Here is a 12,036-nt window from a genome sequence, read left to right on the forward strand (position 1 = left end):
CAGCGGGAGAGGCCACAACAGTGAGAGGCCCGCGTACTGCAAAAAAAAAAAAGATGCATCCTGGTTTAGCAAGCAATAAAATATGGGGTAATAACTATGCAACTTCAGGAGCATCATATAACCTCTCATGCTCAGCTGTCTCATCTGTACAGTAGAGGCTGCAAAACTTCCTCACAAGGTGATTGTTAGGGATGGAGTGAGATTGGGTATTTATTAGTCCTTTTCTTGGAGATGATGATAGCGACAGCTAGGTGGGGTTGATCAATATATGGGCTTGAATCGCCCTGTCATTATTAAACTCCCTGTAAATGCACTCGTAATAATGGTAGATGAGGTATTTTTCAGCTGGTGGAGGAATGAGTGGAGCTGATGCTCCCTACCTTTTCAAGCTTCCCCTCCCCATAGGAGTCTGGGGAAGCTAGACAGCCATCAGCGTCATTTAGTTCTCACTTATCACCCCACAGCCTTCACTTCTAGGAGGAACCTTGCGTTACTTGGGGCTTATTATGAATAGGGAGCTTAAACAGGGTTGCCCCAGGTATCATCAGCCTTGACTACAATGGGGGTCATAATAACAGTATTCAATAATGAATTAGTTAATTAAAAACTGTTCTCAGCCCCCTACACAATCCCCCCCCATGGGGATTCTGGTCCTTTTCTTGTTGATGTGTGCCACCCATGGAGCCACTCTGCCACTTGCCACTGTGGCCATTGCCACAGTGAGAAGGTTGGGGAAGCTGAGGAAGGCTCGACCAGGAGCTTCTAGGCAGTGCTAGGGCAGCCCTCATTCAGCAGAGCCACCCAGAGTTCTACACGGAAAAGGTGTCTCTTTTTCACAGTGTGTTGTACATTATCATTTCAGGATAAAGGTAGGGCAGCTGGGGTCCCCATGTCCCTCAGTATCCCTTATGAGAACAGGTCCTGCAACTTCTGCCAGCAGACACTGTCCCCAGAGGGCTTAACTGGGCCAGGGAGCAGATTCCATGACGTCCTACTTGTCCCCCATCTCTCCCTGCCAGTGCCCAAACCAGAAAATGCTGTTCAGTGAAAGACACCAGTCAGAGAATGAAAAGACAAGCCACGTACTGGAAGAAATATTTACAAAACACATGTCTGATACAGGACTTGTATCTGAAATATGCAAAGAATTCTTTTAAAACAGCTTTATAGAGTTATAATTCACATACCACACAATTCACTCATTTAAAGTACACAATTCAGTGGTTTGGGAGATAATCCATTATTAACTTTTTAAGTTGGGGTAAAGTATATATATATGTTTACAGCAAAATTTGGTTAAACCATTTGTACAATTAATTGTCATTAAGTACATTAATAATGTTGTGCAACCATCACTACCGCTCATTTCTGAAACTTTTTCATTGCCCTAAATAGAAACTCTGTAACCATTAAGTAATAACTCACCCACCACTTCCCCACCGCCCAGCCTTTAGTAATCCTAATCTACTTTCTGCCTCCATGAATTTGCCTATTCTAGATATTTCATGTAAGTGGAATCATACAATATTTTTCCTTTTGTATCTGTCCTTCTGTATCATAATGTTTTCAACGTTCATCCATGAAGTAGCATGTATCAGAATTCATTCTCTTTTATGTTTGAATAAATTTTATTGTACATATATACATTTTGTTTATCTGTTCACATGGTGGTCACCTGGGTTGATTCCACCTTTTGGCTGTAGTGAATAATACTGCAGTGAACATTGGGGTACAAGTAACTGTTCAAGTCCTTGCTTTCAGTTCCTTTGGGCATATACTAGGAGTAGAATTATATACTGGGGTCATATGGTAATTCTGTGTTTAGCTTTTTGAGGAAATGCTAAACCATTTTTCCATAGGGGCTGCCACACTTTACATTCCTACCAGCAATGTACAAAGGTTTCAGTTTCTCCACATCTTCACCAGCACTTGTTATTTACTGGGGGTGTTTGGTTTTTTGTTTTCTTTTCTTTTTTTTTTTTTTTTTTGGTTTTTTGGTTTATAGTTCAGCCATCCTAGTGGGTGTGAACCGGTATCTCACTGTAGTTTTGATTTGACTTTCCCTAATGACTAATGATGCTGAATATTTTTTCATATGCTATTGGCCATTTGTATATCTTCTTTGGAGAAATATCTGTTCAAGTTATTTGCCCATTTTTTACTTGGGTTGTTTTTGTTGTGTTGTAGCAGTTACTTAGAGACTGGATATTAAACTGTTATCAGACCTACGATTGCCAAATATTTTCTCTCATTTTGTATGTTGTCTTTTTTATATATAAATTTAATTAATTAATTAATTAATTTTATTTTTGGCTGCGTTGGGTCTTCGTTGCTGCATGTGGGCTTTCTCTAGTTGCGGCGGGCGGGGGCTACTCTTCGTTGCAGAGAATGAAGCCATCTCATTGCGGTGTCTTCTCTTGTTGCAGAGCACGGGCTCTAGGTGCACGGACTTCAGTAGTTGTGACTCGTGGGCTCAGTAGTTGTGGCTCGTGGGCTCTAGAGCACAGGCTCAGTAGTTGTGCACGGGCTTAGTTGCTCCGTGGCATGTGGGATTTTCCCGAACCAGGGCTCAAACCCGTGTACCCTGCATTGGCAGGAGGATTCTTAACCACTGAGCCCCAAGGGAAGCCCCTGTCCATTGTCTTTTCACTTTCTTGATAGTGTCCCTTTATGCACAGAAGTTTTTAGATGAAGTCGATTTATCTAATTTTTTTCTTTGCTGCTGGTGCTGTGGGTGTCCTATCTTAGAATCCATAGTCAAACCCAGGGTCATGAAGACTTACCCCTGTGTTTTCTTCTAAGAGTTTTATGATTTTAACTCTTACATTTAGGCTATTGATCTGTTTTGAGTTAATTAGGAGTCCAGCTTCATTCTTTTGCATGTGGAAATCCAGTTGGCCCAGCTGCATCTCTTGAAGAAACTATCCTTTCCCCACTGAATGGAATTGGCATCCTTGTCAAGAATCAACCTGCCCCACATGTATGAGTTTATTTCTGGACTCTTATTTCTGATTCTATTCTGTTGATCTATAGGTACTTATGCCAGTACCACACTGGTTTTTTTTCCTTTTTTTAAAGCACCACACTATTTTGATGGCCACAGTTTAATGTTAAGTTTTGAAATCTTTTATTTTTTTAAATGGTTTAGGTTGTTCAGAGCCCCTTGCTATTCCGTATGAATTTGAGGCTTGGCCTTCCTATTTCTGCAGAAGAGGCCATTCAAATTTTGATAGGGATTGCATCAAAACTGTAGATCAAAGGACTATTAAAACTCAACAATAAGAAAAAAACAATTAAAAAATAGGTGAAAGATCTGAACAGTACCTTACCAAGAAGATATACAGGTGAAAAATAAGCATATAAAAAAATGCTCAACATAATATGTCAATCGGGAGTTACAAATTAAAACAATAATAGCATGCCACTACAGATCTGTTACAATGACTGAAATTTTTTAAACTGGTAATACCAATGGCTAGAGAGGATGTGGAGCAACAGAAACTCATTCGCTGCTGGTGGGAATGCAAAGTGATGCAGCCACTTTGGCAGCTTCTGAAAAAGCTAAATGGAATCTTACCATATGATCCAGCAATCGCACTTCTGTGTATTTACTCAACTGTTCTGAAAATGTATGTTCACGCGAAAACCTGCACATGAATGTTTATAGTAACTTTATATTCACCCAAAACTGAAAGCAAACAAGGTGTCCTTTAGGTAAATGGAGAAACAAGCTGTGGTACAACCAATGGAATGCCATTCAGTGATTTAAAAAAATGAGTGATCAAGCCGCAAAAATACATGGATGACCCTTATGTGCTTATTGCCAAGTGAAAGGAAGCCAGTCTGAAAAGGCTACATAATGTATGATTCCAATTGTATGATGTTCTGGAAAAGGCAAAACTGTAGAGACATTAAAAAAAAAAAAAGAAAAAATCAGTACTCGCCAAAATTCAGGGAGTGGAGGGAGGGATGAATGGGTAAAACACATGGGATTTTAGAGCACTGAAACTGTGTAGTATTGTACTATAGTACAATACTATCATGATGGGTACATGATATTACGCCTTTGTCAAAACTCATGGAACTTTACGGTACAAACAATGGACCTTAATGCATTCGGATTTATTTTTAAATATTTATTTATTTATTTATTTTTAAATATTTAAATCCTGGAGGATCCCAGGAAGGAATGCAGACTGTGATAAGAGAATCTAACTGTCAGTGAAGTGGGTTCAAGGAAAAGTGCTGATCTAAGTGACTTCGGAAATGAGTGGAGTTTATTAGAGTAAAGGCAAAAACAATGACACGTAAGCACTCCACTCTAGCTCATAAAGTTGTTTCCCACTGTAGTACAGGTTAACAGTGTTGATACTACTATATGTCAACAGGCAGTTGCAAATTAAAACAGTAACAACATACCACTACATATATATTACAGTACTGAGTAATTAAGCATGTAGATGGCAGATGATGGGAGCTAAGTCTCTCACTGTTGGAATCAGAACTGACAGACCAGCAAGGTGATGAGGCTAGAAAGATCCATGTGGTAATGGGTTAGAGTTAGAGACATTAGTATGAACTGGTATTTAGCTTAGGATAGATTCATTTCCTTACTCTGTCAGCTGAGGGGGACTGAAAACAAAGAAACTCCAGTAGCAAGGAGCACAAGGAATAAGTAGAACCCAGATTGTGGTTTCTAATACCATGCTCCAAAAAGGAATCCAGCCTCTTTGAAAAAAATGGCTGATTCTAGGACTTGGGCAGGCAATGTGCAAGATGAGCCTGGAGCATCTTGTAGTGGCAGAAAATAAGAAGTACTAATGAAAAAGAGAAAGGGAGGAAAGGAAAGGGAAGAGAAGGGAAGGGAAGGGACAAGCAAAATTATAGGACTTAAAGGGACACAGAGCCAACTGAAAGAGTTTCCAAAGGCCAAAGCTAGAACAATTTGAGCAAAAAAAATACATAAGACAGTATTGGATTATAACCCAGAGTATAAAACAAATACCCATGAGTTCATTCTAATATAAATTAATGATTGAACAAACAAATGAGACAAATATCCCATGCAGAATTCTAAGTAACTTTACAGCGGAGAGACCTGACAAGCACTACTTCAACCAAGTGATCATGGTCAACATCGACAGTGGTCAGTCATGTTGCTAGTATGTGCCTTGATCTGATGTGGTGAAAATGGCACTCCATCTCTGTGGTCGTCCTCCTCAAAACCCATTACCCCACTGCAGTCATGAGAGAAACATCAGACAAATTCCAGTAGAGACATAGTGTACAAAATACCTGACCAGTCCTCTTCAAAATGCTCCCAGGTCATCAAAACCAAGGAACGTCAGAGCCAAGAGGAGCCTAAGGAGACGTGATGACTCCATGTAATGTGGAATCCTGGATGGGATCCTGGAATAACAAAGGAAGGGCATTCGGTGAAAACTAAGGAAATCTGAATAAACCGTGGACTTTACTTAATAATAATGTATCACTGTTGATTCATTAATTCTAACGAATGTTCCATACCGATGGACGATATTAATAATAGGGGAAACTGGGTGAGGAGATATGTGGGAACTCTCTGTACTATCTTCTCAATTCTTCTGTAAATCTAAAACTGTTCTAAAAATAAAATACATTTTTTAAAAAGATAAACAAAAATAAACCAAAAGAACCCCTGATGATATAGATATTTTCCATGTTTTTCTAAGAGGAGGCTGGAGCCCAGAAGAGTCAAGATAACTGGCACAGATTGCCCAGCTACTTAAATGGCAGAGGTGGGATTTGAGTCCAGGGTCCTTGCTGTTGAGTCACAGTGACTTTGGCCTGTCTGTGGATGGAACTCTTCTGTTCCTTGGTTTCCTGCGTATCCATTTATGTGTGTGTGTTTCTTTCTTGTTCTCCCCAGGGCATGGCCTTTACCCTTGAGGAAAGGCTGCAGCTTGGGATCCATGGCCTAATACCCCCCTGCTTCCTGAGCCAGGACGTCCAGCTCCTCCGGATTATGAGATACTACGAGCGGCAGCAGAGTGACCTGGACAAGTTAGTACCTAAAGTCTCTTCTCTCTCCCCAGAGCCCCGGGCTTAGCTGTCTGTTTCCTGTGGTCCACAGAGGGTTTTCTGGATACTCTCTAGCCAGGAAAGGCTGAGAGCCCTGAGAGATCCCAGATCCAGCCCTGCCTTTCATAGGGTGATGGTCTCCTTGAGGACCAGGGCTTGTTATGATCAAGGCACAGTCAATGTGTCCTGGGAGGACTGGGAAGGGAGCCTGAATTCCAACCAGTGGAATCTGGTTGGGCCCCCGGGAAGTGATGGAATCAGAATCAGCCCAGGAAGCACCAATAGGACGTCAGCATTCAGCAGTGGGGTTCACGGAAGACATTTTACTCAGCGGGAAGACGTGGGGCACAAATGTAGGGGCAGGTATTTTAAGGAAGTGGTACGTGGCCCAGGTTCCTGGAATAAGGGGAATGTGGTGGAGAAGAGGGGAAATGGACAGGGGCATCTTGGGAAGGACCTGGGATGTTGTATGTTAGAGGCTTAGGGGGAGTAGTTAACAACCCTGCTGCCCCTCTGGTTCTGTCCCAGTGGGGATGTAGACATGAAAGGCCAATGGGGAATCACAGGATCAGCTTTACCAGTCTTACTAAGAAGGTAGTGACCTCACAGGTCACATGGCTATGAACAGGTAGTGACCTCACAGGTCACAGGATTTGAACACAGGTAATTAGCTCCAGAGTCCGTGCTTTCAACCTCTCTGCTTCACCGTAGCTAAGAGGCGTTGAAGCTTAGTGGCTACAGGACTAGACTCTAGTCCTAGACTGAGTTCAAATCCTCATTTTACCACTTAACAGCAAAAGCTCTTTAGCCTCTCTGGGTCATTCCCCATCTGTACATTGAGTATGTCAGTGGTGTCTAACTCATAGGGTTATGGTGAGGATTAAATACGTTAGTATTTGTGACGTGCTTAGAACAGTGCCTGGCCCATAGTCGGCACTATGTGAGGGCTTGTTAAATAAATGTGTCGTCTTGCCATGGGCTCCAGCAGAAATGTAGGGAGAAGATAAGCGTTCCTCTTACATATCCATAGAGCTTAATGGCCAAGACTTTGGGTCCTTGAGGGTGTGGCTATCCCCCTAGGGGCTGAGTGCAGCAGCTTGTCAGGATCTTTCCATGTCCCCCCAGTACCATCCATCACTTCTGAGCAGTAGTGGATAAGGAAGCCTCTGCCCCCTCCCCCTCCCCTGCAGCACTAACCTCTATGGTCATTACTCACATTAACTCCAAGGCCATACTGCAGCCCAAGCCAAACATTCTCTCCCTCTTGTTTATTCCACTCAGATTGGGTCTAGCCTCGTCACCCGGAAGAGCAAACCATAAAGTACACATGGATTCCAGCTAACAATATTAGACGTGCCCTAACTTTGAACAATCCAAACTTCTCTCGTTTGTTAAATTTGCAAAGAAGAATTAAAGTCCAAGGTGAAATCCTCTTTCCTAAAGATATTAAGCCCTAAAAATCAAGATCCAAAATCCTTCCCTTTCCAGTTCTTTCCAGCTAGATGGGCCTCACTCATATGCCTGGGAAGATGTGTCAGGCTCAGGGGGCAGAAGCCTGATGCTGGGAGTGCTAGAGGGTTTGCTACTGACGCTTGCCCTGTTGACTACTCTGACCCACTCATTCCTGGAGTCCCTCATTTCAGCAGGTGCTTAGGGGGAAATGCTAAGGACACTCCCCAGCTTCTGACGGGTAAGGACAGTGGAGTGCTAGTAAATGTTTAAGAACTGGCTTTGGGGCCGTTGGATGGGGTTTTAGAGCATTTACCGGTTTCCATGGTGTAAATACTCCCACCACGGCCAATTTCAACTTACCAACTTGACATCACTGAATGCAGAATTGAGAAGTGATGTGTACAAATGGCTACTGAGTAAGGGAATCCTTACACTAGTGCTGAGCTGAGATCCCGGCTATTCTAAGCATAAATCCTCCCTTCCGAAAAGTGCCTCCTAAAACACGTTTTTTAGTTCTGAACCAGTGTCTTTGGTGAAGAAGGAGAGGCTGACGCCCCGAGAAGTCACAAGACTTCCTCGCAGTGACACAGCTAGTGAAAAGCAGAGCTGCGATTCACACCCAGGACCCTGACACCACACGCAGGGATCATTCCCCGGTCAGAGCATCTCTGTCACCCCCATTCCATGCCAGCACCTCACGTGCCTTCATTATCTCTCCCAAACTGTTGTCCTGAAAGGTTGCGATATCAGCAGTCACTTACACCTCACTGGGAATTTCAATCCCTTGGTTTTTTTTTTCCTCCCAGATGTTTTTTGCATTTTTAGGAGTGTGAATGAAAGGCTTTTTTCCTGGCTTAGTGATTTCAGGCTTCAGGAACTAAGTAAGAGAGAGATTTTTGGGGGGAACATGCTTCCTGAGATCACCTGGTACTCAACCACTGGTGAACACTGCTTGTGACAGTAACCAGCCCTGTGGGGTAGAAAAGGCCAGTTCATATATCACTGGTCCACCCAGTATTTTCCCTGACCCTCCCCCATCCCCAGAATACCGTTATTCTGTTGTCCTTCATTAATGTCCACATAATAATAGTATAACTAACCGTCCTACATCATGGTTGAGAGTGCAGATTCTGGAGTCAGATTGCTTAGGTTCAGATCCCTTGGGTGCATTATTTCATTTCTCTGTGCCTTGATCCCCTTGTCTCTAAAATAGTCAGAATTATAGTACCCACCTTCCAAGTCATTGGGAGGCATGTTCGCCATGTTAAATGAGTTGATGAAAAATAATTAGAATAGCACCTACAGCACGTGTAGTAATAAGCACCATAAGGCAGGTACTATTCTCCACATTTCATAGATGATGAGACACGTGCTTAGAGGAGATGATGACTTGCCCACGAAGGTGCCATTGAAAGTAGCTGAGTGGGAGCCCTGGGTCTTTGCATCAGGGGCCTTCTGTGCTGCCGCAGATGGTACTCACGTGATCAGCTTGGTTCTTGTCTCGCCTCCCGAGGTACATCATCCTCATGACGCTCCAAGACCGGAACGAGAAGCTCTTCTACCGAGTGCTGACGTCGGACGTGGAGAAATTCATGCCCATCGTGTACACGCCCACCGTGGGGCTGGCCTGTCAGCACTACGGCCTGACCTTCCGCAGGCCCCGGTGAGTGGTCCTGGGACAAGGGCTCAGGGAGGGGCTGTCTCATGGAGGGGAATCAATCTTCCTGCTGGCCCTGCTTGTTGGGACTCCGGAAGCGCTTTCTGATTGGGGCAGCGGCCCAATGAGGCATTTGTTTTTAAGCAGTTGCTCAGTGAAATGACCCCATGTGCAGAGAAATGAGCTGAGAGAGTATCTAGCAAGGGGATAGTGGAACTTCTTCACCTCGGAATAATAAATGCCCGACATGTTGTTCAGAGTTGGCCTGAGAGGTATTTCACATTGTTTTTCTCTCCTTATCTACCTCCAACTTCCTCCCTCCCTCTGTCCCTCCAAACCCTGCTTTCCTGGTCATCTCCAATGTGCCAACAGCTCTCCTGCCAATTCAGGCCCATGAATAATGGAGTGTTGGATGCCAGAGACTGAATTCTTTTGCTGATTCAGAGAACCAGTATTCCTTCATTTGGGTTTGACTCAGATTCCACTCAAATCGTCATTTTATGAGGCAGAAATTTGGCCCTGCATTTTCTTTCAGAGCCAAAGAGTTTGGGGGCAGTTTTCTAACGAGACCACCTGGTTTTTTTCACGGTGAGTTCAGCATATACATTTTTTAAAAATTAAAAAGGAAAAAATGGGAGGATTTTCAAATCTTCAGCGCAAGGTAATTGTCAACACATAGTTCTAGCACTGATGATTGAAGAGCTCCTGGGTTTATTAAATGTCATGGAACGTTGTTTCGGTCTGTGTTAAAATACTTAAATTTACAACATACTGTGCACAGATGTGTAATTTACGTTTACATAGAATTTATAAATCTGTGTTTATAAATCATGCGCTACGTGGGGAACATGTAATCATGGATCCAGAACATCTTTTGTTAATTTGGAAAGACAGTCTTCCGGTTCTGAAGGCAGCATTTGGGATGAGCACTGCAGGCTGAGCCCAGGGAGTCCCCAGTGTTACCCTTGGCAGAGGGCAGCGTGTCACACCTCGTCTGGGGGAGGGTGTCCGGTTGTTGCAGCAGACTCGGCCTCATTACTCAGAGCAGCCACACTTCTGCCATTCTGAGGCATGGGGTAGGGGTGGTGTGTGGGGAGCGAGACAGTGCACCAAGGCCCCGTAGCAGTTCTGGTCTTTGACCTGCCTCTTTCAACAGGAAAGAGACTCCTGTTCTCTTATTCTCATCCCTAAAACCAACACTGGCAGAGACCTTGGAAGCTGATGGTACATATCTGAAGGATGCAGGACCCTATTTACCTCCCAGTTCCTACTCAGAGATGGTCCTTGCAGGTCCTTCCTCTTGCACAGTGCAGCTCAGCTCATGTCATTTCCCTCCTCTGAGGCTGTCCGCAGCCACCTGGGGCTTAAAGAAACAAGTCGAACACTTTGACAAAACTAAGCCTGGCACAGCCCAGATCGTCCTCAAAAGTCCCATGTTCTGGCTCCCCTGATCTAGTGTCCTTGCCCAAGTATGCCTGGCATTCTCTGCATGCCTTTGCACATGTAGTCTCCTCTGCCTCAGACTCCTGCATTCTCTCCTTTCCTCATTCTCTACCTGTCAAAATGCAAGTTATCCTGCACACACTCCCCTTCCAAGAGTCTCTGTGGAGCCCTCCCTGGTCCACGCCGGCCTGAACTGATCACTCTGCTTTCAGCCTCCCACAGAATCCATTACACATATTTCTATTCCATAGTTTTATTGTTGGTGCTTTATGTTTTTAATTATTTGTGTACCAGCCTCCTCTGCTGGAACACAAATTTCTGGAGGGGGCAGGAAATGCATCAGATCCATTTCTTGAGTAATCGACCCTCAGATGGGAAGGTAGCATTGTGTACTGAGTGAGAAGAAGGAGCTAGGTGTTCGCAGTCAGCCCCATGGTTTAGTCTCCTTGACCCTGGGCAAGTTTCTTAACCTCTCTCAGCCTTAATGTCCACATTTATCAAACGGAGGTAATAGCGCTACCTACCTCAAATAATCATTGTGAGGGTACAATGTGATAGTGTGGTCAGGTACCTGGCATAAATGTTAGGGTCTGTTTCCTTCAGTAACTGCTGGGAGGAAGGAAGGACTGATAAATGCAGAGTTCTACTATATGTCTGCATTTTAAAATTTTGCAAAGAAAATTGAGTCATTGAACATGTAATGAACAAACATGTGTAACTACGGATGCGATTTGGCTCTTCCAGACTCACTGTTTCCTGAAGAGGTCCTTTAATCCTTAAGGCATGGCTCACTGCTGCCACTGGCTTGCAGCTGAGATTGCATGGAAATACACGGCCATTCCACTCCCCTCTCCCACTCCCAGGCTGTGTGGGAGCCCTCCTCCACAGGCCCTATGGACTAGATTGTGAATTCAGCTGTTGGCTTCAGATAAACTAGTATCAGGCTGGTGATGGTAGAGTTTGCCTCCAGGGTCCAGTCCAGGATCCAGGAAACTCGCAAGACTGAATTTGAGTTAATGAGCAATTCTGGAGCAGTTACTAGGTGCTGAGCATCATGTTACACACTGTGAAGTTACGCCGAAAGAACAAAATACAGTTCTTGACCTCAAGCAATAATAATGTAAATTGAATACAATAAAAGTTAAAAGGAGATAAGAGATTTAATAGGGACAAAGGATTACAGGAGCACAAGGGAGAGGAATATTTCTTTTCCCTGAGGGCAGCAGGAATGCTTCACCTCCAAGGCTGAATAGGAATTCCATGGGTGGAGAAGGAGGGAGCGGCCATTCCAGGAAAGGGCTTGGTTTTATTGGCTTTGTAGACAGCCTGGCAGTCAGCTACCTTGGGTATCTCCCCACCTCCTCTGCCTGGCAAGGAGGGCAATGGGAGGGGACCTAAGCCTTTACATCCATTGGCTTGTAATG

General features: G+C 44.0%; 1 protein-coding gene across 3 annotated transcripts in view; it reads left to right on the forward strand.

Annotated features, from left to right (window-relative positions):
- ME3 (malic enzyme 3) overlaps positions 1–12,036 on the forward strand; it is a 199,020-nt gene that overhangs the window by 89,942 nt on the left and 97,042 nt on the right. For all 3 annotated transcript variants that reach the window (XM_060018135.1, XM_060018134.1, XM_060018137.1), the window contains exons 3-4: positions 5,909–6,042; positions 9,026–9,175. In XM_060018135.1, the coding sequence (XP_059874118.1) occupies positions 5,909–6,042; positions 9,026–9,175 (284 nt within the window). The remainder of the gene's footprint in view (positions 1–5,908; positions 6,043–9,025; positions 9,176–12,036) is intronic.

The sequence above is a fragment of the Delphinus delphis genome, chromosome 8 (genome assembly GCF_949987515.2).
Source record: "Delphinus delphis chromosome 8, mDelDel1.2, whole genome shotgun sequence".
NCBI classification, from domain to species: domain Eukaryota; kingdom Metazoa; phylum Chordata; class Mammalia; order Artiodactyla; family Delphinidae; genus Delphinus; species Delphinus delphis.